The sequence below is a fragment of the Mizuhopecten yessoensis genome, unplaced genomic scaffold (assembly GCF_002113885.1).
Source record: "Mizuhopecten yessoensis strain PY_sf001 unplaced genomic scaffold, ASM211388v2 scaffold1059, whole genome shotgun sequence".
In the NCBI taxonomy this organism is placed as follows: Eukaryota; Metazoa; Mollusca; class Bivalvia; order Pectinida; family Pectinidae; genus Mizuhopecten; species Mizuhopecten yessoensis.
The window spans coordinates 148,232-174,630 of record NW_018403857.1 but is presented as its reverse complement, the minus strand read 5'-3'; the positions used below and the strand labels follow the sequence as shown (position 1 = coordinate 174,630).

General features: G+C 36.4%; 1 protein-coding gene across 7 annotated transcripts in view; it reads right to left on the bottom strand.

Moving 5' to 3' along the window:
• LOC110456786 (titin homolog) overlaps window positions 1-26,399 on the bottom strand; it is a 168,110-nt gene that overhangs the window by 12,697 nt on the left and 129,014 nt on the right. For all 7 annotated transcript variants that reach the window (XM_021507750.1, XM_021507756.1, XM_021507764.1 and 4 more), the window contains 4 exons: window positions 16,179-16,331; window positions 8,964-9,101; window positions 8,144-8,227; window positions 3,319-3,422 (listed from right to left, as the gene is read on the bottom strand). In XM_021507750.1, coding sequence (XP_021363425.1) covers window positions 3,319-3,422; window positions 8,144-8,227; window positions 8,964-9,101; window positions 16,179-16,331 — 479 coding nt within the window. The remainder of the gene's footprint in view (window positions 1-3,318; window positions 3,423-8,143; window positions 8,228-8,963; window positions 9,102-16,178; window positions 16,332-26,399) is intronic.

Genomic DNA, 26,399 nt, shown 5'->3' with positions numbered 1-26,399 from the left:
GATACTTGTACCAAACTCTGATCATCAGGCTTAGATACTTGTACCAAACTCTGATCATCAGGCTTAGATACTTGTAACAAACTCTGATCATCAGGCTTAGATACTTGTACCAAACTCTGATCATCAGGCTTAGATACTTGTACCAAACTCTGATCATCAGGCTTAGATACTTGTACCAAACTCTGATCATCAGGCTTAGATACTTGTACCAAACTCTGATCATCAGGCTTAGATACTTGTACCAAACTCTGATCATCAGGCTTAGATACTTGTACCAAACTCTGATCATCAGGCTTAGATACTTGTACCAAACTCTGATCATCAGGCTTAGATACTTGTAACAAACTCTGATCATCAGGCTTAGATACTTGTAACAAACTCTGATCATCATGCTTAGATACTTGTAACAAACTCTGATCATCAGGCTTAGATACTGGTAACAAACTCTGATCATCAGGCTTAGATACTTGTACATAACTCTGATCATCAGGCTTAGATACTTGTAACAAACTCGGATCATCAGGCTTAGATACTTGTACCAAACTCTGACCATCAGGCTTAGATACGTGTACCAAACTCTGATCATCAGGCTTAGATACTTGTACCAAGCTCTGACCATCAGGCTTAGATACTTGTACCAAACTCTGATCATCAGGCTTAGATACTTGTACCAAGATCTGACCATCAGGCTTAGATACTGGTAACAAACTCGGATCATCAGGTTTAGATACTTGTACCAAACTCTAATCATCAGGCTTAGATACTTGGAACAAACTCTGATGATCATGCTTAGATACTTGTAATAAACTCTGATCATCAGGCTTAAATACTTGTAACAAACTCTGATAATCAGGCTTAGATACTTGTAACAAGCTCTGATCATCAGGCTTAGATAGTTGTAACAAACTCTGATCATCGTGCTTAGATACTTGTAACAAACCCTGATCATCAGGCTTAGATACCTGTAACAAACTCTGATCATCATTTTTAGTTATTTGTAACAAACTCTGATCATCACGCTTAGATACTTGTAACAAACTTGGATCATCAGGCTTAGATACTTGTAACAAACTGGGATCACCAGGCTTTGATACTTGTACCAAACTCTGACCATCAGGCTTAGATACGTGTACCAAACTCTGATCATCAGGCTTAGATACTTGTAACAAACTTGGATCATCAGGCTTAGATACTTGTAACAAACTCGGATCTTTAGTCAGAGGAGTTAGTAGCCAGAATCATGAATCTGTCAGTCGAGAATTAACTTACATCCTTAGATTGTCTCACGACATACAAGTAGCCAGAATCATGAATCTGTCAGTCGAGAACAAAATTAACTTACATCCTTAGATTGTCTCACGAGATATACAAAATCCAGAAAGTTTTCGGCTTGTGTGTTCGACGTTCAATGAAGAGGTCAAATGTCGGATGTTTTACTCAGACTTCACCTAAGAGATATCATTTGAAATGGCACCTGGTACCTAAATTATCACTGTGTCACAGATAACCAATACGTACAAACATTTACCTGACCCAGAATCGTGATCGCTACTGGTCATAGAATTCTTGATTCATATATAACACCTGGTGTTTGCAGTAAATAATTCTTTTCTAAATCTTTGAACTACACATTTTATGAATAAACATCCAATTTAAATACCCAACCCTGATAACGTGTGCAAATATCTCAAGATCCAAATTTTCAAATAACACCTGCAACTAACAGATATTACATTTAAACACCTAATGACTGAAATATGGAAATATAATAATTTCCTTATAATTATACACATGTAGCTAACAGATATTATAGCTAAGTCCTTATATGGAATTATGATAATTCCCAATAAAACCTTTAAGTGTAAAAACAGATATATTTATGTAATGAAATTAATAAAAAAAAATCTATACAATAGTGATACCTGTTATTTTCATCAATTAAAATTAAATAATTTATGAAATTTAATATTTGTTGGATCATTGCCTTACAGAGAAGACACAATTATCAGAACAGTCAAATATGTCCCCAGGAATTGAGCAATCGTAACCTCACACAGACAGGTAGGTTATATATATATACATGTATTTGCTAAATATTCATGTTTTGAAAAAAACCTCAATTTCTTTCAACCTTACTTTTAATCTTTAAAATCAGGATAAATTCATGTCTACCTTTTTAAATCAATTTATTTCAGAACACGGTTTAAAGAACTTAATTCTACACTGTCATTGTGTCTCATGGCGTGTTATAAGTACATTTTAGAATTTCTCCTCCATGAAAAAGTTGAGAGATAATTCAATGGATAAAGCTTTGAATCGTACCGATAAAGATTCCAAACCCTCAACGCATTCAGACTGAAATAAATCGGACCTATAAAGATTCCAAACCCTCACTGCATTCAGACTGAAATAAATTGGACCGATAAAGATTCCAAACCCTCAACGCATTCAGACTGAAATAAATCGGACCAATAAAGATTCCAAACCCTCAATGCATTCAGACTGAAATAAATCGGACCGATAAAGATTCCAAACCCTCAACGCATTCAGACTGAAATAAATCGGACCAATAAAGATTCCAAACCCTCACTGCACTCAGACAGAAATAAATTGGACGATAAAGATTCCAAACACTCAACGCATTCAGACTGAAATACCTCTGTTTAGAAAAGCTTATCTATTTACTTCATACTAGAAGTCAAATTGATATATGATCTCAAATTATCCCACGCTATCTGTTAAGTGTAAGGCTCTCATCTTAAGTGTCAACATTTCAGGATAAGAGTGGGGAGGTTTAATACGCAAACAAGAGTTGTGTCCCCTGTTTGTTTGTGTAAACATATCATTGACACTGGCATACAGGTTATCTAAATATTTAAATAAGAAATTTTGTGCTTGAAAATAAACCTGTAAGTATCTGTAATGTTGTTACCTAGATTTGATTATTTGTAGGTATATTTTACAATCTAAACACACCACAGTGTTCACCATGATGCAGTTGTACTGGCGTTTAATTTGCATTCCATTCATGACAGTCTAGTTTTCTGATGCACGGACAAATTAAATAATTTGACCATTAAGTATGCACCAATTAATTCAGCCCAAGGTCCAATGTAACACTCATTTTGATTGGTCAGTCTCTGCACTAACAACCAATCAGCGATAAGAAAACAATTTCCCCATTATAGAAATATTTTATCTGTGGTGCACTATGGCTGTGATTTTCTATGAGTTATGACAATAACTCATATACTCACCAGATCGACGGACTCCCCAAGACTGTTTTCTATGGGTTTTGACAATAACGGATATACTCACCAGATCGACGGACTCCCCGAGACTGTTTTCTATGAGTTTTGACACTAAATGTCGCACTTTTTCTGATGTTCCTTCTGTGGAGTGATTGGGATTATTATCAAAACCTGTGGACATGAAAATCAGTAAATAATAGTGAATTGTCTCCCTTGCAATAAGAATATGGAATGTTCATGTGGAGTTTTATTCATTAACTGGAAATAGATTTGTCATTAGATCTTTTGGTTATCCATCAAACTAAATGTATTTTCCCCAAATTCTACAAAAATGAATTTGTCTTACCAACGATAAATAACAAGAAAAGATTTAACAAGACCGCATTTTTAGACTATAACAAGTCAGAACTCAAAGAAGAGGTAATAATACAACAACAGGAACTGAGGAGACACCAAAACAAAAGGTAAAGCAACAGTAACCACGAAAAACACCAAAACAAAAGGGAAGACAACAACAGGAGCTGAGGGAACATCAAAACAAAAAGGAAAGACAACAACAGGATATGAGCAGACGTCAAAACAAAAGGGAAAGACAACAACAGCAGCTGAGGGAACATTAAAACAAAAGGAAAGACAACAACAGGAGCTGAGGAGACATCAAAACAAAAGGAAAGACAAAAACAGGAGCTGAGGAGACATCAAAACAAAAGGAAAGACAACAACAGGAGCTGAGATGTCAAAACAAAAGGAAAGACAACAACAGGAGCTAAGGAGACGTCAAAACAAAAGGAAAGACAACAACAGGAGCTGAGGAGACGTCAAAACAAAAGGAAAGACAACAACAGGAGCTGAGATGCCAAAACAAAAGGAAAGACAACAACAGGAGCTGAGGGCACATCAAAACAAAAGGGAAGACAACAACAGGAGCTGAGGAAACATCAAAACAAAAGGGAAGACAACAACAGGAGCTGAGGAGACATCAGAACAAAAGGAAAGACAAAAACAGGAGCTGAGGAGACATCAAAGCAAAAGGAAAGACAACAACAGGAGCTGAGATGACAAAACAAAAGGAAAGACAACAACAGGAGCTGAGATGCCAAAACAAAAGGAAAGACAACAACAGGAGCTAAGGAGACGTCAAAACGAAAGGAAAGACAACAACAGGAGCTGAGGAGACATCAGAACAAAAGGAAAGACAAAAACAGGAGCTGAGGAGACATCAAAGCAAAAGGAAAGACAACAACAGGAGCTGAGATGCCAAAACAAAAGGAAAGACAACAACAGGAGCTGAGGGCACATCAAAACAAAAGGGAAGACAACAACAGGAGCTGAGGAAACATCAAAACAAAAAGAAAGACAACAACAGGAGCTGAGATAACATCAAAACAAAAGGGAAGACAACAACAGGAGCTGAGGAGACATCAAAACAATAGTAAAGACAACAACAAGAGCTGAGATAACATCAAAACAAAAGGAAAGACAACAACAGGAGCTGAGGAGACATCAAAACAAAAAGAAAGACAACAACAGGAGCTGAGATAACATCAAAACAAAAGGAAAGACAACAACAGGAGCTGAGATAACATCAAACTAAAAGGAAAGACAACAACAGGAGCTGAGGAGACGTCAAAACTAAAGGGAAGACAACAACAAGAGCTGAGGAGACGTCAAAACAAAAGGGAAGACAACAACAGGAGCTGAGGGAACATCAAAACAAAAGGAAAGACAACAACAGGAGCTGAGGAGACATCAAAACAAAAGGAAAGACAACAACAGGAGCTGAGGAGAACATCAAAACAAAAGGAAAGACAACAACAGGAGCTGAGATAACATCAAACCAAAAGGAAAGACAACAACAGGAGCTGAGGGAACATCAAAACACAAGGAAAGACAACAACAGGAGCTGAGGAGAACATCAAAACAAGAGGAAAGACAACAACAGGAGCTGAGATAAAATCAAAACAAAAGGAAAGACAACAACAGGAGCTGAGTAGACGTCAAAACAAAAGGAAAGACAACAACAGGAGCTAAGGAGACATCAAAACTAAAGGGAAGACAACAACAGGAGCTGAGAGAACATCAAAACAAAAGGGAAGACAACAACAGGAGCTGAGAGAACATCAAAACAAAAGGGAAGACAACAACAGGAGCTGAGAGAACATCAAAACAAAAGGGAAGACAACAACAGGAGCTGAGAGAACATCAAAACAAAAGGGAAGACAACAACAGGAGCTGAGAGAACATCAAAACAAAAGGGAAGACAACAACAGGAGCTGAGAGAACATCAAAACAAAAGGGAAGACAACAACAGGAGCTGAGAGAACATCAAAACAAAAGGGAAGACAACAACAGGAGCTGAGAGAACATCAAAACAAAAGGGAAGACAACAACAGAAGCTGAGCTAACATCAAAACAAAAGGAAAGACAACAACAGGAGCTGAGATAACATCAAAACAAAAGGAAAGACAACATCAGGAGCTGAGGGAACATCAAAACAAAAGGAAAGACAACAACAGGAGCTGAGATAACATCAAAACAAAAGGAAAGACAACAACGGAGCTGAGAAGACGTAAAAACAAAAGGAAAGACAACAACAGGAGCTAAGGAGACGCCAAAACTAAAGGGAAGACAACAACAGGAGCTGAGGGAACATCAAAACAAAAGAGAGACAACAACAGGAGCTGAGCGAACATCAAAACAAAAGGAAAGACAACATCAGGAGCTGAGGGAACATCAAAACAAAAGGAAAGACAACAACAGGAGCTGAGGAGATGTCAAAACTAAAGGGAAGACAACAACAGGAGCTGAGGAAACGTCAAAACAAAAGAGAAAACAACAACAGGAGCTGAGAGAACATCAAAACAAAAGAGGACAACAACAGATGTATCCCAAACTAAAACTTACTGTATATAGCCAGTTCCAAGCGGTGTGATACGCCTACTAACAGTACAGATGTATACCAAACTCAAACTTACTGTACATAGCCAGTTCTTAGCGTTGTGATACACCTACTAACAGTACAGATGTATATCAAACTAAAACTTACTGTATATAGCCAGTTCCAAGCGTTGTGATACACCTACTAACAGTACAGATGTATACCAAACTAAAACTTACTGTATATAGCCAGTTCTAACTGTTGTGATACGCTTACTAATAGTACAGATGTATACCAAACCAAAACTTACTGTCGATAGCCAGTTCTTAGCATTGTGATACGCCTACTAACAGTACAGATGTATACCAAACTAAAACTTACTGTATATAGCCAGTTCTAAGTGTTCTGATACGCCTACTAACAGTACAGATGTATCCCAAACTAAAACTTACGGTAGATAGCCAGTTCCAAGCGTTGTGATACGCCTACTAACAGTAGAGATGTATACCAAATTAAAACTTACTGTATATAGCCAGTTCTAAGTGTTGTGATCCGCCTACTAACAGTAGAGATGTATACCAAATTAAAACTTACTGTAAATAGCCAGTTCTTAGCATTGTGATATGCCTACTAACAGCACAGATGTATACCAAACTCAAACTTACTGTATATAGCCAGTTCCAAGCGTTGTGATACACATACTAACAGTACAGATGTATACCAAACTCAAACTTACTGCATATAGCCAGTTCCAAGCGTTGTGATACACATACTAACAGTACAGATGTATACCAAACTAAACCTTACTGTATATAGCCAGTTCTAACTGTTGTGATACGCTTACTAATATTACAGATGTATACCAAACCAAAACTTACTGTATATAGCCAGTTCTAAGTGTTGTGATACGCCTACTAACAGTAGAGATGTATACCAAACTAAAACTTACTGTAGATAGCCAGTTATAAGTGTTGTGATATGCCTACTTACAGTACAGATGTATTCCAAACTAAAACTTACTGTATATAGCCACTTCTAAGTGTTGTGATACGCCTACTAACAGTAGAGATGTATACCAAATTAAAACTTACTGTATATAGCCAGTTCTAAGTGTTGTGATACTCCTACTAACAGTACAGATGTATACCAAACTAAACCTTACTGTATATAGCCAGTTCTAACTGTTGTGATACGCTTACTAATATTACAGATGTATACCAAACCAAAACTTACTGTATATAGCCAGTTCTAAGTGTTCTGATACGCCTACTAACAGTACAGATGTATACCAAACTAAAACTTACTGTACATAGCCAGTTCTTAGCATTGTGATATGCCTACTAACAGTACAGATGTATACCAAACTCAAACTTACTGTATATAGCCAGTTCCAAGCGTTGTGATACACCTACTAACAGTACAGATGTATACCAAACTAAAACTTACTGTACATAGCCAGTTATAAGCGGTGTGATACGCCTACTAACAGTACAGATGTATACCAAACTAAAACTTACTGTAGATAGCCAGTTCCAAGCGTTGTGATACGCCTACTAACAGTACAGATGTATACCAAACCAAAACTTACTGTATATAGCCAGTTCTAAACATTGTGATACGCCTACTAACAGTACAGATGTATACCAAACTAAAACTTACCGTAGATAGCCAGTTCCAAGCGTTGTTATACGCCTACTTACAGTACAGATTTATACCAAACTCAAACTTACTGTATATAGCCAGTTCTTAGCGTTGTGATACGCCTACTTACAGTACAGATGTATACCAAACTCAAACTTACTGTATATAGCCAGTTCTTAGCGTTGTGATACGCCTACTTACAGTACAGATGTATACCAAACCAAAACTTACTGTAGATAGCCAGTTATAAGTGTTGTGATATGCCTACTTACAGTACAGATGTATACCAAACTAAAACTTACTGTATATAGCCAGTTCTAAGTGTTGTGATACGCCTACTAACAGTACAGAGGTATACCAAACCAAAACTTACTGTCGATAGCCAGTTCCAAGCGTTGTGATACGCCTACTAACAGTTCTCGAAGTCGACTGGTATAGGTAACCATAACGCCTCCATCTGGAACAAAAGATGCCAGAATTTATTTTGTTTGTTTTATTCAAGAAAGTCAACATTGGTGGTATGTATTACATCCAGACTAATAAAGAGGGTAAGAAAATGTCGAGAAGTTAATGTTTAACCAAGACAGAAAGCCTAGAGTCAATATCCCTCAACATGTTTTTACTCTCCTCAGAATTATCATTATTCATCACGGTATACAAGCATGTGTTGATGATATCTATTCTACCACTTCAAGTGTAACAAAATGCTTTTTTGTCCACCTAATGAAGCTATGTGTCCCACTTGCAGTAGATATTGGGACACAAGGGTGGGTTGCCACCTGATAATGTTACAGTTGTAATGGACAATGTTGTTATTTTGTTGCATGGTAGAACTTCATGCCGCTGTTTGAAGCTAAGTTTGACATTCAATTCCTTTTAGACAATCAAAGTTATATAGATTCAAACAAATACCAGCAATATATACAACTGCTTAGTCCAAAAACCTTATTTCAAATAATTTGAAAATTAATGAGAAGAATCAATTTTTATACATAATAACCTTTGTCTAGCTTTTAATTGTGTTTATATTTATGATTACCAGATTTTTTTTAAATCCATTTTTTTCTAATTTCAACTTTTTCAATGTGAGTTCTTACAAAATGCAGATTGGAATAGTAAAATTAAGTCTGAGATTCATGAATTACAAACATAATTGTCTTGTGTATCACACGGTTGTGAAATATTTTACATACAGGATGTATTGCATGTGACACCATTGGGAGACTGGTTCTGGAGTGAGAGGTGAAGTTCAGACAACAAGCTACTGAAGCGGGACTCAAACTTCTTTTCTTCTGCATCTTTTGTAGAGAGAAAGGCCTCTTGATAAATATCTGAAAGAATAAATAGTCAATATATGGCATCTTCATAATAAAATAGTACAGTAAAGGAAGGTATCAGTTTATGGAGGTGTCAGTTTATAAAAGTGTCAGTGTAGGAAGGTCATCAGGTTATGGATGTGTCAGTGTTAAAGGTGCCAGTATATGGATGTGTCAGTGTATAAAGGTGTCAGTTTATGGAGGTATCAGTTTATGGATGTGTTAGTGTAAGAAGGTGTATGTGTATGAAAGTATCAGTTTATGGGGGTATCAGTGTAGGAAGGTATCAGTTTATGGAGGTGGTGGTGTAGGAAGGTATCAGTTTACAGAGGGGGTGGTGTAGGAAGGTATCAGTTTATGGGGGTATCAGTGTAGGAAGGTATCCGTTTATGGTGGTATCAGTGTAGGAAGGTATCAGTTTATGGAGGTGGTGGTGTAGGAAGGTATCAGTTTATGGAGGTGGTATGTAGGAAGGTATCAGTTTATGGAGGTGGTGGTGTATGAAGGTATTAGTTTATGGAGGTGGTGGTGTATGAAGGTATCAGTTTATGGTGGTATCAGTGTAGGAAGGTATCAGTTTATTGAGGTGTTGGGTGTAGGAAGGTATCAGTTTATTGAGGTGTTGGTGTAGGAAGGTATCAGTTTATGGAGGTATCACAAATTTATTGCAAAGGAGGTGTCAACTTATGAAAATGTTTTTTATAGAGTAGTTTCCAGTTTAGGAGGGTGTCAGTTTACTGAAATTTAAACTATAAAGTTACTCAAAAGATGCGATGCATATGTCAGTTTATAGCGGTGCCTTAAGTTACTGTAAAGATGTATCGATATATGAAGTTGATTTGATAGAGTAGTATAGGAAGGTGTCAGTAAATTGAGGTCTCAGTTTACTGAAATATAAACTCAAATGTTTGTTTTAAATATTTTCATACATTACTTCATTAACTGCTACTGAAGTAAAGAAAAAGTGCTACCGAGGTGACAGCAAGATCTAGATATACAAAGGTGTTGGTTAAAATTAACATTACATGTTTTTAAAAAAATATTAAATATTTGCACGCATTACTTCATTAATTGCTTACAGAAGTAAAGTTGTGTTGATGATATTTGGAGCTATATATATATATGATCAACTGTGAAGGAAAAACAGCTAAGGTTAAAAGAAGACTTCAACCCTCATGTTTCTAGTTTTTGACTAAAGCATCGAGGTGTTAATCCTGTACACCAATTCATTGCCAGGTTCCAAGGATAAGTCATATCGAAGGGCGATTTTAAAAACGCTGTTCATGACCACACGTACGCGGTCGATCACTGTAGCGAGAATGTTCCCGTCTCCAGACAAGCCGCTCCTTTGATAAGCATGTCTCCAACAAGTAACCAATTATCAATAACCTTAACGACTTGCCGATGCCATCTTTACAATATGATAGTGATCATGTAGCAGACAGTGCAGGTCAGTCTTGTGACGTTCCAGACTCGGATGAAAACGAAGTTAAGGATCTCTTTATACTCAGCAATTGTATATATGGTTATAGGGTGGGGATCTCAACTGTTTCCAAGCTGTGACTAAGAAACTAGGTCCCTAGGGGTTCGATCAGGCCCCAGGGTCTATTCTAATACCCTGACTACTTTTGTCTCTTTATGCCAAGCATTTGTATATATAGTTCTAGGGTGTGGATCTCAACTGTTTCAAAGATATGACCCAGGGACTATGTCCCAAAGGGTGGGGCCAGACCCTAGGCCAACCTGGAAGCAAATGTGCGTTCTTCTCTTTATACTCCACAATTGTATATATATTATATATATATGGTATTGTATATATGGTTATACTCTGGGGATCTCAACCATTTCCATAATATAATATAGTATAGTATACATAATTAGATGTTAGTTTTTAAATACATATGAAATAAAATAATGATTGGTTTAACAATATGATGTTACTGCTAAGCATATTTTTCAATTTGTTATCAAACATAATTAAATATTCAATTTATTATATACATGTACCTAGTTAAATATGTGTAGGCTTGTTTCAATAGTTTTCACACCATTTTGTTTAACAAAGTGGCAAAAATACAGAAGAAAAGATAGAAAACATTGCTGATAATTATATTACCAAAGAGTTGTCATTCTTGACAGAATATTAAAATACAGAAATACATTGTACTATAATTACTGTGTAATGAGTCATTATGTTTAGGTTTTGTCCATTGTTTAATCTTAAACTGAAAAATTGTGTATGTTTATTATTGACAGAACAGTGTGTTCTCTCAATATTAAAGTATTTCAAACCAATTTACGCTTTAATTCAGTTGTTTTTTATTAATGAGTCACATGTGTCCATTTTTCTGTACTTCAGGAAACCAGCTACCTATACTATTTCACTACTGTGAAGTTTTTCAAGAAAGATAACTCTTACCTGCAATTACTGTGTATATGGTTTTATTATAACATGTCATTTTTTAATCGTTTATAAATAATTAATTTTACACAATTTCAGCATTTGTTAAATTGATAATGCAATACTAATCTATGGCAGTATCATTTCTATTGACATTATTTGGAAAAAAATGTGTGTATTTCATGTTTTTTTTCAAAATTCACTCCTTTCGACTTAAATTTCCATTTAAATTCTTTAAAATTGTGACAACCTGTATTTTTTTTGGTGGTAGAAAATTGTGTTTACTTCAAACCAATATTACTACAAAATTATAAGACATTCTACTGAGAGATGGTGACACAATCCTATTACCTGAACAGGACTAGTACTTAGATGACTCTGGGAGTTATCTCCCTTCCTCCCTATGTAATGGACACTTCCATTGTATCACAGTAGAGGGAACTAGTATGGTATCTCATACAGGTCCATGTCAGTGTATATAGTAGGTGATGGGCCCATGACATTTACTCAAAATGAAGAAAATATGAAAGTTGCTAAGTATAGCCATGTCAAGAACAATGTCAATTAAAAGACATTGTGCCACTCAAATTCTGCATTCAAAAGTTAATTACTTTTCAGACAAAATCAACAACATTTTCGACAAACAATTTCTGCAAAGGTCATTATTGACATTGTTCTTGACATGGGTATACCAAGCAACTTCCATATTTTTCTGCTGGTAGGCCGTAGTGCTAAATTAGTTAGAGCAATAGTATAACAAGAGGCCCATGGGGCCTGAACGGTCACCTGATATATTTATACAGAGAGTTGATTTGGTTTTTAACATGAACAGAAATATTATTCAAAGTGACAAAAAACAATAAAACCACCTTATTCAATATCTAGCATACAGATTTCAGACTGAAAAGTATTTGAAACTAGCACCTCTGATTCTAAACAAGGAAAATGAAGAAATTTTAGCACACTGACTCATTTGGGCCCCACCCTACAGCCCTGAGGGGTAGGGCTGGCTCAAAATTTTCAAAGTATCAAACTCTCAACTCCGGGTTATAATTCCAATCAAGTTATTAACATGCAATATTCAAAGTATCATTTCCCATTATAAACCATATTAAATTTTGCCCCCCCCCCTTCCTCCTTCCCCAGGGGGTAAACGTGAGACCCTAGGGTCTTAAACCTTAAGACCCTTCCATCTATAAAGAGGGTTTGATTCTATTACAATGGTGTGAAGGACTGGAATAATTGCTTCCTGGCAATATTAGGAAACTCCATAGAATTTTTTATTTTTTTAAACTCATGTAAACAAGTATTTTATGGAAACTGCAAAGTACAATCACATCACAAAAACGATTATTTTATTACACTAACATATATACCCTGTCTCCATCACACATATACACACACTTACATATATACCCTGTCTCCATCACACATATACACACACTTACATATATACCCTGTCTCCATCACACATACACACACACTAACATGTATACCCTGTCTCCATCACACAGTCACACACACTTACATATATACCCTGTCTCCATCACACATATACACACACTTACATATATACCCTGTCTCCATCACACATACACACACACTTATACACATCACACAGGGAGGCACATCCTTAAGTGAAGCTTAGCTGTTAATAGGACGTTAAACAATATAAAAACAAACCTACTAGAAGCAATGTAATTTGTATTACCTAGGGGGTCCGTTATTGTTACAACTATATCTGTGATAACTTAGAATTATATATGTGACAAAATGTAATTACAAAATACCCGTCTTTCCCGTTTCACCACTGTAGACCATATAATGGACACATCCAGATCAAAGCATGGTAGAGTCTACTAAAGTTAACTAGAGGTGAAAGGGTTAACGGAACTGACATGCTCTTTAACGGACCCCATTGGAAATAAGTTATATTTTAACGTTTATGGATCATTTAACTTACTGTGGATTACTACTTACTGTGATATAAATACAAATTAAACCTTGTTTTATGTAATTTATGAATGCCATAGTAATACTTTGTTAAATATAATCTGTTCTATAAAATTGCTTGTTTGTTTATTTGTTTATACTACTTGTGTAGTTGTAGTGCCTTTTATCTGAATAAACATGACTGTTCTTATTCAAAACGACATATAAAAACTTTCTCCTGCAAATTTTTGTCAAACGTACTTAAAATTAACTCTTAGATGAGGTACGAAAACGCCATAGGGATTACAAGCCCTTGGGATTGTATAATTACTCCCCCATCTGATCCTATCATACTTATTATGAAGGAGACTCGATATCCCATTTTGGACCGTTTAATAAAGCATTTCAACCAGTGAATTTGCTATTTCTATATTCTAAGATCTCATTATTTCATCTGAAAGAACAACTCAAAACATGTCATTTTAAAGGGTTATTTTGTCTCTAAGGGGTAACACACACAGTAATCTCCCCCATGGAAATGTTAAAAAGTTGGCAAGTACTTGTATGTCATATCTATTATTATTATTAAAATATTACTGTACCTTTGAGATCCAATTCCTTTATGACAAACTTCCCACCTTTTTCTTGATGTACAAAGCTCCATGACTTACAAATTGTTGTGAAATTTTGTTGAACATATATTTGAGTATGTTCCACATTTGGCTTACTTAATGAGCTGAACATTCGGAAGATGTTCCCCATTTCTACCGAGAGAGAATGTACTAACTGACCAAGCTGGCATTTATTAACAAATAACCGGTACCTGCACAAAGTTCACACTATGATACATATCGGGGTACCATAAGGAACAAAAAAAAAACATGTTTTAAATTTTTATTTTTTTTACAATTTTTACCTGATTTTACACTAATATCTTGTTTATACTGTATCTTCAGAAGATATTTTTGTTAGCACAACTTTAATATTTTAATTAAATAAAACCGACATTCAATAATACATGAAGTACCCCTTATGAGGCCCCAAGATTTGTAGGTCTGATGTGATTACCATGTTTACACCTGTACTCCTAATTAAGGTATTGTGTTTTCACCTGTGCTGGAAAAACAGGTGAGATCTACTCCGACCTACCTGAGGGACACACCTCCATGCCTCCCAGTCAACACTTAAGGAATTCCATACATATGTGTGTCTGCTGTTCCTATGAACTAATTAGCAACTGGATGACTTTGAATGACCATCAGTTACACTTTTCATCCCTCACCTCATAATTATTTATTTCTACAGAGTGCTCAATTTAGTTGGCTGACCGAGGCTGGCCTGGTGAGGACAATGGTAAAATTTGGTTTGTTTTTGTTTTAGGTCCTAATTAACAGCTATGGTCATTTAAGGATATGAGTCAAATTTCGGTGATGGAGAAAAGACAGAGTTTCCAGAGAAAAAACACCATGTAACCTGCGGCTAGTACCTGGCGACTGCCCGAACCCGCGACCCAGTGGTGGAGGGCTAGTGGTAGCAGAATGTCAGATGCATTATATTAACCAATTGGCCCCATGCCCAGACATGGTAAAAAATACCACTTGACTTAAAACATGTATTTAAATGAGGATAGAGTTAATTTCCAATATGGGGAATAAATTAAATAATTGTTCAAAATAAATTTAAAGTTCATTGTTAATTAAATTTGCCCTGTAGTTATAGTAACGAAAGTTCTTCATTCTGCCAAAGTTTATCTATATTCTGTTCTCAAAAGTGTTGATATTTGGAGCAGAAACAATGTCCTCTGGAAGAATGTTCCAGGTTTTGACAGTACGAGATGTGAAAGAGTTTTGCCTCAGGATCGATGTTGTTGACTGGCATGGGAATATATATATCTTTCAAGTTTCCTCTTGTTACCGTTTCTGACTGATTCCTCACTCCAAAGCCTAACAAAAGTACATGCCTCTCTGTCATACGTTCTGTTTACATGCCTCTCTGTCGTACGTTCTGTTTACATGCCTCTCTGTCGTACGTTCTGTTTACAACCTGTACGTTTCAATCCTGTGTTCTCGAAGTCTCCTACATGCTATATTATGCTAGGGTTGGCAGGTAGTGCAACGTATATATCTTCAGGGAGAAACTATATATATTATACCAATATACCGTAACAAGTTTAAACTTTCTTAAAAGTACTGGAAATAATATAACCTGTACTTGCTTACTGATACAGTAAACCACATTAAGCCTTTCTGTACAATAAATCATGAGCAGATTTTAACTATAAAACATAGTGTGGAGAAATTCTGCTGATTTAGTCTCAAAAAGCACTTATATTTTTAAAGAAAACTTAATGTTGATTGAGATGCTGACAAAGTCAATGGACCATGAAAGGTAGGGTGCATCATGGCCAGCATTTGATACATGCATGGTTACCTAAGGTGCATCAACAGACATGCTCCGGTCCAAGTTTGGTTGGTCTAGCACTTATATACTTTCAGTGAAAATAACTTTAAATGCATAAACTTCATGTTGACGCCACCGTTACTGGAAAAGCAACACCTTAGTCTCGCGTCCTCTTCTTTGTGGAGGCGAGACAAAATTACCCTTACATTGAATTCTCCCCGAAATTGAACTGAAAAATAACACTTGGGCGAAAACTTACCATTTTGCTGTACATTATTATGTAGCTTCTTCCTCTCTGACAAATAATTATAACAAGAAAGTAAATACTAGTAGTATACCACACAGTTGTCATCTCTCACCTCTGGGGCCTTCATCCTGATTCTGCCTATCCTGATTGTCCAGGGGAGTGTTCTGATTGGCTGTCTGAATGGGTGTTATGACAACAGGAGGTTGAGGTTTTGCAAACAGGTCACTCTCAAACTGCGGTGGAGGTGGTAGAACTGGCTCTAGGACTGAAATACACAACATAGAGATCAATTACAGCTAAAGTGCTGAACAAAACAATAATGCTACTTATTCTTGCTTTAATTCTCATGTAACTGTCAAACAAAACTGAAAAGTGAAAGTATATATCACCTTCAAAAAAAAGAAAAAGGAAATTCAGGACAAAATCATCTGATTATAAAAAGCAAGAAAAGATTACAAATTAGTGACTTCTACTTCTACATGATACTGATCCTCTTCAACAATTTGAAGATTGTATAATGTCAGAGGATTGGAGGTGTAGATGGGAAGAAGAAAGTTTTTGAAAGAAAGTATTAATAGTTTATTTTTGCAAAGTGACGATAGAGGCTTAATTTGTGAGGGTTTGTTGTCAGGCTTAGTATAGATACAGTTTCAGGAGGGAGCTTATTCCACTTGACAATCAGAAGTTAACCCTTTCACCCCTATGTCACTTTAGTAGACTCTACCATTGCATTGATCTGGATGAGTTCATTATGGTCTACAGTACTAGTGGTGAAAGGGTAAAATTGCATAAACTGACTGTTTATTTTCAGACTTTAATAAATTTAATTATTTTAACTCATTCACCCCTGAAATTTCATAATAAACTATTCCAAACTTTGATTTAGAAGAGTTCAAGTGTATCTTCAGGGATGAATGAGTTAATAATCTTTTTCAGGTGTAAAATTATCATAACAGAACTATTTGCTACCCATATAACACATGTTTAATAAGAGAAGCAAGGGAGATAACTCTTGTGACATTAGCTGTTTTCTTAGATGCTAGCCACAAAGGTTTGCAGTGATCATGAAGATACAATGTAAATAAAGCAATACCAGTATTACGGTAGGGAATATCACGAGTAAACCAGCTTATTGTGGTATGGCAGAATATATACAATATGCCAGTCTGCAAAATAAAAACCCAATTATTATACAACAGGTGTTAAACAATTGACAGGTAATTAGGCAATAAAGAGTTTTCTTTGTTCTTTTAATTTCTGGTTCTTATTTGACAATGGACAATTGTTTTATTCTCATACACAATACAGTGAAAAGAATACACATATACAAATGGGTGACAATAGTACATGTTGGAACAGGATGGACATTAGTTTTGTAAATTAATTATGTCATTAATATCGGTAATAAATTTAGCTGGAGCGAAATAATGTGTGTCCACCTTGTTCACCTGGAAATTTGTAGGTCCATGGTGTTGAAATAATTAAAACTGGGACAACACTTGCTCAAACACATCAATAGAATATATTATTGATCAGAATATAACACATGAAATAGTCACAAGAATTCAAAAACACGTCCTCAGAGAATGTTTAATTCTGTGAAACAAATACAATGCAATATGGGTTTGCTTTCCAATATCCAGTCCTAATTTGTGTTAAGATGGATCTCCCAGTTATACTTAAGTGATTAAATAAAAAAAAACAAAAAAAGCGATTTAAAAGAATTCTCTCTTTTGTGTACTTCATGTTTTTTATCGTATATCGATCCGTGTTGACATTCCAGTCCTGGCATACTGTTTACATAGGCTACCAGGAATGTACTTTTAACCCATTCACCCCTGAAATTTCATAATGATCTATTCCAACCTTTGAATTGGAAGAGTCCAAATGTGTCTTGAGGGGTGACTGAGTTAAAACCTGAGTGGATTCGTCCCAGATGTTGTACATATCACGCTTGTAATAAGTAGCTCAAATAAATAAGTAGCTCAAATGTGGGTGGAGCAAGTAATTTCTACTTACGACCGACCAACGTAAATCAGCTCACAACAAACCAACATAAATCTATAGACACATTAATGTATAAATCATGGTTTTAATAGTGTTTGTTTCAAAGCTAGAACTGTTTTTAAAAATTCCAGGTAAATAATTAAATAAAATTCTCAATTATTAACAGGATAAATTTGACCATTAACTTACTGCATAAATTAGAAAAATGCATATTGACAATTTTAATTCAGAATAATTTCATAATTTTGACAAAAATCAGTATATTGCTGAACACAGTAAAATATTAAAACAAATGAAAAAAATGTGGACAAATTAATTCATTCACCCATAAAAACACATTTGAACTCTCCCAATTCAAAGGTTAGAATAGTTTGTTATGAAATTTCAGGGGTGATTGAGTTTAACAGTTTTCTTTTTTCTAACGGAAGATATTTTTCTGTCTATCATTTGAGATTAAAATTGCCAAAATGTAATGACCGTTACAGGATAGTTAATGCCATACACTATCCAACAACATTCAGCCTGGAAACCGATTTATATCAACCTTTACCTAAATAAAATTCTCCCAGACATCCAGCAGATTCATGACTTCAGACAATTTTGTTAGGAACGAAGGTGAAGGCATTAACTGTTAAATTCTGAAACCTTCAACCATACTTGCCAACCTTTTTGAAATTTCCATTGGGGAAATTGCACATGCTCAGAATTTAAAAAAAAAACATAAATAAAAGGTGACTGCATGTACACCCTGTGAAAAATAACACTTTTCAATGGCGTCTTTTTCCTGATCTTTCACATGAAATAGTTTAGCAAATTCACTGGTTAAAAATGCTTAATTTCTGAGTCCAAAATCGGGAGTGTCCCTCGAAAATAGGGAGAGTTTGCAAGTATGCTCCAATGAGGGAGATCTCCCTCATTCCTCAATCCTCAATTAGATTTCCCTCATTTCTCAATTAGAGATGCCGGCTCATGACCGAACGGTTGCAGGTTTGAATCACGGCACAGCACTGTGTTGTATCCTTGAGCAAGATACTTTACTGTTTTTTCCAGTCTACACAGCTGTAAATGAGTATGTGGTTGGGCAGTGCTAGAATTGCAGAAGCTAGCTGTGAGCACTGAAATGGCAGCACCGGCTGTATGCTCCCCAGGGAATTGAGAAAGATATTGGCTGGTTGCAAAGGCCCTATAACCACGGATAATAATTTGTGAACCTCTTTTTGACAACCTACAAACTAGGTTGTGATAAAGTGGTATATAAGAATTATTAATGTGTTAACCCTTTCACCCCTATGTAACTTTAGTAGACTCTATCATGCATTGATCTGGATGTGTCCATTATGGTCTACAGTGGTGTAAAGGGTTAATTACGGCTCCATGGTATTAAAAATTCCATTTCCTCTAAAGTCTTAATTCTAGGTGAAACAAAATGTAAAGAATTTAAAGTATGATTATAAACGACATCTACCATTGATTTTGTTAACTGATATAATGAAATTTATTCATTATCTGATGTCACTTAATGTATTCCATCCATCACACATCAGAGACCTCCACGAATATAACCCTGAAACTGATCTCAATTGATTAATAATCATATCTAATTGTCAAAATGATATGTAGGTTTGGCAATAAAACGTACGGCATTAAAGTAATTCAGTTATCCTTGACTTCAAACTGCCTGAGTGATAGATGTATAAATAGAAGTATAAATGTTCAGCATTAGAATTTACATCATGACTTAAAAATGTCAAAACAAAATTCCAGCTGGACACTTTAAGTCTGAAGTATAAAATGTCAGCCTCTATTTATATGATGACTCACTTTGATTAAGCTTTATTTTTGTAAAACTGTTACCGTAGTTTACTGGTCACCCCAGGGGGCCTGTGCATGAAAACATGTTGAATTGGAGGCGGGCTTATCACCAGGCATGGGATTATTAACGGTACTGTATGTGTAGTTTGATCTTGTCAAGCTGTGGTTGTCATTATCAATTGTTAACATCAATTGAAAGGATCGTCAAAACTGATAAATGTTTTAAAATAATTTTTAAAACAAGCCATTCAGATTAATCATGTCTTACGCATATACCTGTGCCCCGTGTTGACCATCAATTCAATCTATGGTCCAAGTTTGGTTGGTCTAGCACTTATAGTTTCAGAGAAACTAACTTAAACGCAAAAACATAATGTTGATGGAGATGCTGACAAAGTCAATGGACCATGAAAGGTAGGGTGCATCCAGCATTTGATGAATTATGGGCTGAGTTGTATTACCTAAGATGCATTTACAGCTGAGTAGACTGGAACAAGTGGAGTAAATATCTTGCTAAAAGATACAACACAGTGCCGTGCCGTGACTCAATTCAGAGAAACTATAACTTAAACGTAAAAACAGTATGTTGATGGAGATGCTGACAAAGACAATGGACCATAAAAGGGAGACTGCATCCACCATTTGATACATATATGGGTTAATTGAGATGAACACTCATCCAATGCATCTATGGTCTAAGCTGGGTTGGTCTAACACTTATACTTTCAGAGAAACTAACTTAAACGCAAAAACTTAATGTTACCGCCGTCACCGGAAAAGCAACACGTACTAAGTCTTGCTTCCACTCTGTAGCGGAGAGACAAAAATGTATAATTTCATTTGTAAAAGTCAATTTAAAGGTTTACAGTGTGTAATTTCATTGGACCAGAGATGCATTTTACAGAAAGGTACCATATAGCCTTAATGTAACCTAAAAGATGTGCAAAACTCTTTTGTTATGAAGGCTATTAATACAGTGAGGTAAAGCGTTTATCCTTAATGTACCCAAGTAAAGCTGGTCAAAGTCTCCAGACATAAATTTGCTTCAGGAAATAAAAGAAAGGCTTTCAGGCATGATGGAATAAAATTTATCTTGGGTCGCATCAGGTCATCTAAGAAATTTATCATTCACTGAGGTCGACAAACAAGTCACATGATATGAACAATGTCCACCATCAATCGTTTATGTAAATATATTTATACGTTCAATAATTAAATTCTATCTGTGAACGGTGTTTTTGTGACAGGAAAAGTTGAAAGCGGTCAGTCTACTAATATAGAGTTACAGGTAGATGGTCAACAGGCAGGACACCTGTCTAGCCAGGTAACATTATCTCGTTTAGTGACCATCCCTGTGTTAGTAAATACATTCTGCCGGTCAAGAGGGTTGACTTTGTTTTCATCTTGATAACAGGATTAGCACTCTGTCATCACATTGAGGGTCTAGAAACAGGCAAAACTGACGCTAACAGTCTATAGAGAAATTGTCAAGCGGGATTTTGAAAGCCCAAGATAGAGGGATTCAATTAAAGCCTCGATCACCTGGAGAAAAGAGTTCACTAAGACGTGTTAGCTTCACCTTGAGGGTCTAGCTAGATGGTAAATCCCCCTATTGAAAGAAGAGTGTTAATCACGCTGCACTTTAATTTTCCTGTACCCGACTTTGGCTAAACATTAGCTTTGATGAATCTTGTCAGTAAGAAAATAATGCCTTGCAGGACATTTATAATTAAACAAAATTATCCGTTTTCTGTGTGTAACAACACAAGGGGTCAACACCGAATTCCCTCCATCCAAGATCATTATACAGTCCAAGTATCCAACTCAGCCACCTGGGACACGATGGTATGTATGGCGGATTAGTTTGCTATCATCACTCCCCTATGCATGCTGTTCTGGTTGCTATCCGACCTCCTCCAAGCTGTCCTGTTTAGTATCCTCCCTCCCCCATTCTGTTCTGTAGTTTAATTTTGGTATCATCACTCCCCTATGCATGCTGTTCTGGTTGCTATCAGACCTCCCCTAAGCTGTCCTGTTTAGTATCCTCCCTCCCCATTCTGTTCTGTAGTTTCCTCCATTCTAGCAGTTCTGTTTGCTATCATCCCTTTCCCCAGGCTGTTCTGTTTGCTATCATCCCTCCCCAGGCTGTTCTGTTTGCTATCATCCCTCCACTATGCTGTTCTGTTTGCTATCATCCCTCCCCAGGTTGTTCTGTTTACTATCAAATTCCCTCTCCCAGGCAGTCCTGTTTGCTATCATCCCTCTCCCAGGCTATCCTGTTTGCTATCATCCCTCCCCCCGGTTGTTCTGTTTACTATCATCCCTCTCCCAGGCTGTCCTGTTTGCTATCATCCCTCTCCCCAGGCTGCACTGTTTGCTATCATCCCTCTCCCCAGGCTGCCCTGTTTGCTATCATCCCTCTCCCCAGGCTGTCCTGTTTGCTATCATCCCTCCCCCAGGTTGTTCTGTTTGCTATCATCCCTCTTCCAGGCTGTCCTGTTTGCTATAATTCCTCCTCACCCCTATGTTGTCCTGTTAGCTATCATCCCTCCCCATCCTGTTCTGTAGTTTGCTATCATCCCTCCTCCAGACTATTCTGTTTGCTATTATCCCTCCCCTATGCTGTTCTGTTTGCTATCATCCCTCCCAAGGCTGTTCTGTTTGCTATCATCCATCCCCCAGGCTGTTCTGTTTGCTATCATCCCTCTCCCCAGGCTGTCCTGTTTGCTATCATCCCTCTCCCCAGACTATCCTGTTTTCTATCATCCCTCCCAAGGCTGTTCTGTTTGCTATTGTCCCTCCCTATGCTGTTCTGTTTGCTATCATCCCTCCACTATGCTGTTCTGTTTGCTATCATCCCTCCCCCAGGCTGTTCTGTTTGCTATCATCCCTCCCCCAGACTATCCTGTTTGCTATCATCCCTCTCCCCAGGTTGTTCTGTTAGCTATCATCCCTCTCCCCAGGCTGTTCTGTTTGCTATCATCCCTCCCACCAGGCTATATAACGAGTCCTGTGTGATGCTAGCTAGCTCATCAGACAGCTCTAGATCTATGCCCTGGGGACATTCCGCCTAGTTGTGATTTCAGGTCATCAATCCGCCACAGATCTAGATATACTAACAGTCCAATGTTGACATGAAGTTTTAACGGCTATACACAGTAGTGGTAGTTAGAGCCAGGCTGTTAACATTACCGATCCTGACACACCTCAGGTATCATATCATGTCCAATTTATAGCCAAGGATGATATAAAGTTTAATAAATCTGTCACTCTGTGGAAACAAACTTGATAGAATTATATGGCTATATACATAGCAAGATAATTAATACTTATGTTATAAAATTATGATTAGTAAAAACAAGAGGCCCAAGGGCCTTAGCGGTCACCTGAGTTATATCATAGATACTGGTAGCTTTATTTTATTGTTTAGATGTGATGTGGAAATCAGCACGTAAACTAAGTGAAATACAATACTTGTCATGTCATCAAAGGATAAGAATTTGAAAATATTGGTAAATATTCCCTTTGGGGCCCCGCCCTAGCCCCTGGGGATGGGGCAGGAATCCCAATTTTACAAAGTAATACTCTCATTCACCAAAGATGATTCTGACTAAGTTTGAGTAATTCTCTGCTGAAAATGGAAAAAAATATACCCAAAAGTGTTATTTCCCTATATAAACTATAGTAAACTTTACCCCCTCCCCAAGGGAGAACGGATAGCTCGGGGGTCCTGAAATTTACAATTTAAGTAAAGCCCCTGATGATCTGAGAAAATGACTGTAGTACCTCTGAGTCTGGAGAAGAAGATTTTTGAAATATTGGTTAATTTTCCCTTTGGGGCCCCAATTTTACAATTTTGTAGCCTCATCTACCAAGGATGATTCTGACCAAGTTTGAAAAAAATCCATCCACTGGATCTTGAGAAGAAGTTGAAAATGTAAAAAGTTTACACACGACGCATGACGGACGACGACGGACGGAAAGCGATCAGAATAGGTCACTTGAGCAAAGCTCAGGTGACCTAATAATATGTAAACCCCGATAGATCATTATTTCCTTTACATATACCTCCATATAAATACAGCCAAACCCCTAATAAAGGCAGTTTAAATATAATGTCCCTGTTTTTACAACATTGAATTCAAACTCATTATCTGAGCTTTGAGGGGTTTCTTCATTATAACCATTTTAACATTTTTGAAAAAAATTGTAAGAAATTGCCAATTTTTTTTCCAAATTCAGATGACAATTTCAAAGTATGCTATAAATCATAAAATATCTTCCCAAAAGAAAAAATGTTGGCATCGATCTTCTTTACAAAAAGTTATTAAAGACTAGATTTATTCTTGATTAGGCTAGATTTATTTCCCTCTATCAGACTAGATTTATTCTTGATTAGACTAGATTTATTCTTGATTAGACTAGATTTATTTCCCCTGATAAGAATAGATTTTTCTCTTCTTATAAGAATAAATCTATCTCTCCCCATGAGAATCCTGTTTACTTTTTTTTGTACAACTAAAAGAAGATCATTTGATAGAAAACACTTTTTTTATATTTTTAAAGCAGAATTACATGTCAATTAAATTCCAATGCCTCTCAAACTTTTGGGACGTAAAATCAATGTTTTCTTTTAATCCAGATATATTTTAATAAATACTATAGATGATTTCTGTGTTCTTTAAAACTTCTGTCCCTTCGACCTTAGATTGGATGTTAATGCTGTACTGGAGGTAAGCCCAGGGTCCATAAACTTACCTGTTCAACCTACAACAATTAATGACTCGTAAACACATTAGGTGGGCCATCAAACTCGGTCATGCAAAAGAGATCTTTAATAATCTACCATGAATTGAACTTAAAGTAAAAGCGTTTTGAGATAAACATTCATAATAGTTCAGAAAGGACTCTATTTACTGAGCTAGATTTTACAGGCTAATGAAAGTCTTGGGAGATATCTGCAAAAATATTTTCTTCACTTTAAAACGTTCCCTGTGAGAGGTCAGAAAAGACTTTTAACACTCGAAATAAATTCAATTCGTAAACAACTGGGATTTCGTTATAATTTCTTGGGTACAAATTGAATTATATGTACTTAACTATTGTTTTTTATTTAAAAACTGAATCCCCCCCCCCCCCCCCATCCTACCGTTGTTATAACATTAGTAAAGATGGACCCTAAGACCAATTACAAGAAGAGTAATAAATTAATTGTTCTCATAGTTTTATGCCAGCACAGTTAATTTTACATGGGAGTTGTATGAGATATGGCAGCAGAATGTGATTGTTCAAATAAAAGCTCAAGTCAGATCAGTTGATATAAAGCAAACTTTGTTCAAAGCAATAAATAGCACGAAAAAATGATATTAACAGGAAAATGACATTAAGCAACATGACATTAAGTGAAGCTGTACTTCTAACAAATTCATACAAGTAGATTGTTCCCACTGTACATTTATAGACACATGTACTTAAGGTTCCCCGTTCCACTGTCAAAAACTGTTACAACTATTTCTTTAAACATTTTTCCCAGCATGCAACAGGAAAATGACATTAAGCAACATGACATTAAGTGAAGCTGTACTTCTAACAAATTCATACAAGTAGATTGTTCCCACTATACATTTATAGACACATGTACTTAAGGTTCCCCGTTCCACTGTCAAAAACTGTTACAACTATGTATTTAAACTTTTTTCCCAGCATGCCTATAGCTTTGACAAATGATTTCCGAAAAGAAAACCGTACCTTACAGAGCTTTCTTGAAACATTATAAAGAGGGAGAAACAAAATCAGGGTTTTTAATACTGGACATTGAATCGTTATAATTGTACTGTCTCCCTAACAAACAGGTTGCCGTTTAAGTAAACGTTACTTAAGCCTGGCGTAGTCTCACTTCAGTCATATCCAAAACAAAATATACGGGAGGATACTGTATGCATGAAAAAATACAGAGGAACTCTCCTGTGTTTTCCCAGCAGTGGGGTAGGGATCTTTAAGGATAATGCTGTTGGACAGGGATCCTTAATCTTACCGAGTCTGTACACCGACCACAGCAATTACTTCGAGTGAATCAGATTGCCATACAAAAGGATCATTTTTACGATGTGTCAATCGAGGGTATACACTCCCAGAAAGCCCAGTCTTCAACCTCGTCATTATCACTGCATCAAACGTAACCTCGACACCGAGATGCTTGGGAGAAATTTCCGTCTTTATTTGGTGACAATATAATTGGTTTCAATTTACTCTGATTTAATATGTACACGTATACTGCACTGACTCAACACAATTTTGAATAAACTGTAGTGAGACAATGTATATACAATTGATCATGGTGAGGCTAACTGATATAGTTAAACTTGTAAATCATTTATTTTATGATTTCAATTTCTTTATAAATATTCTGCAATGTATGGATTCCTTTTCAGAAATGATTTATCAAAACTATTCATAGGGTGGTCATGTGGCACATCGGAAAGCGCACTCGCCTTCCACCAAGGTGGGCTGGGTC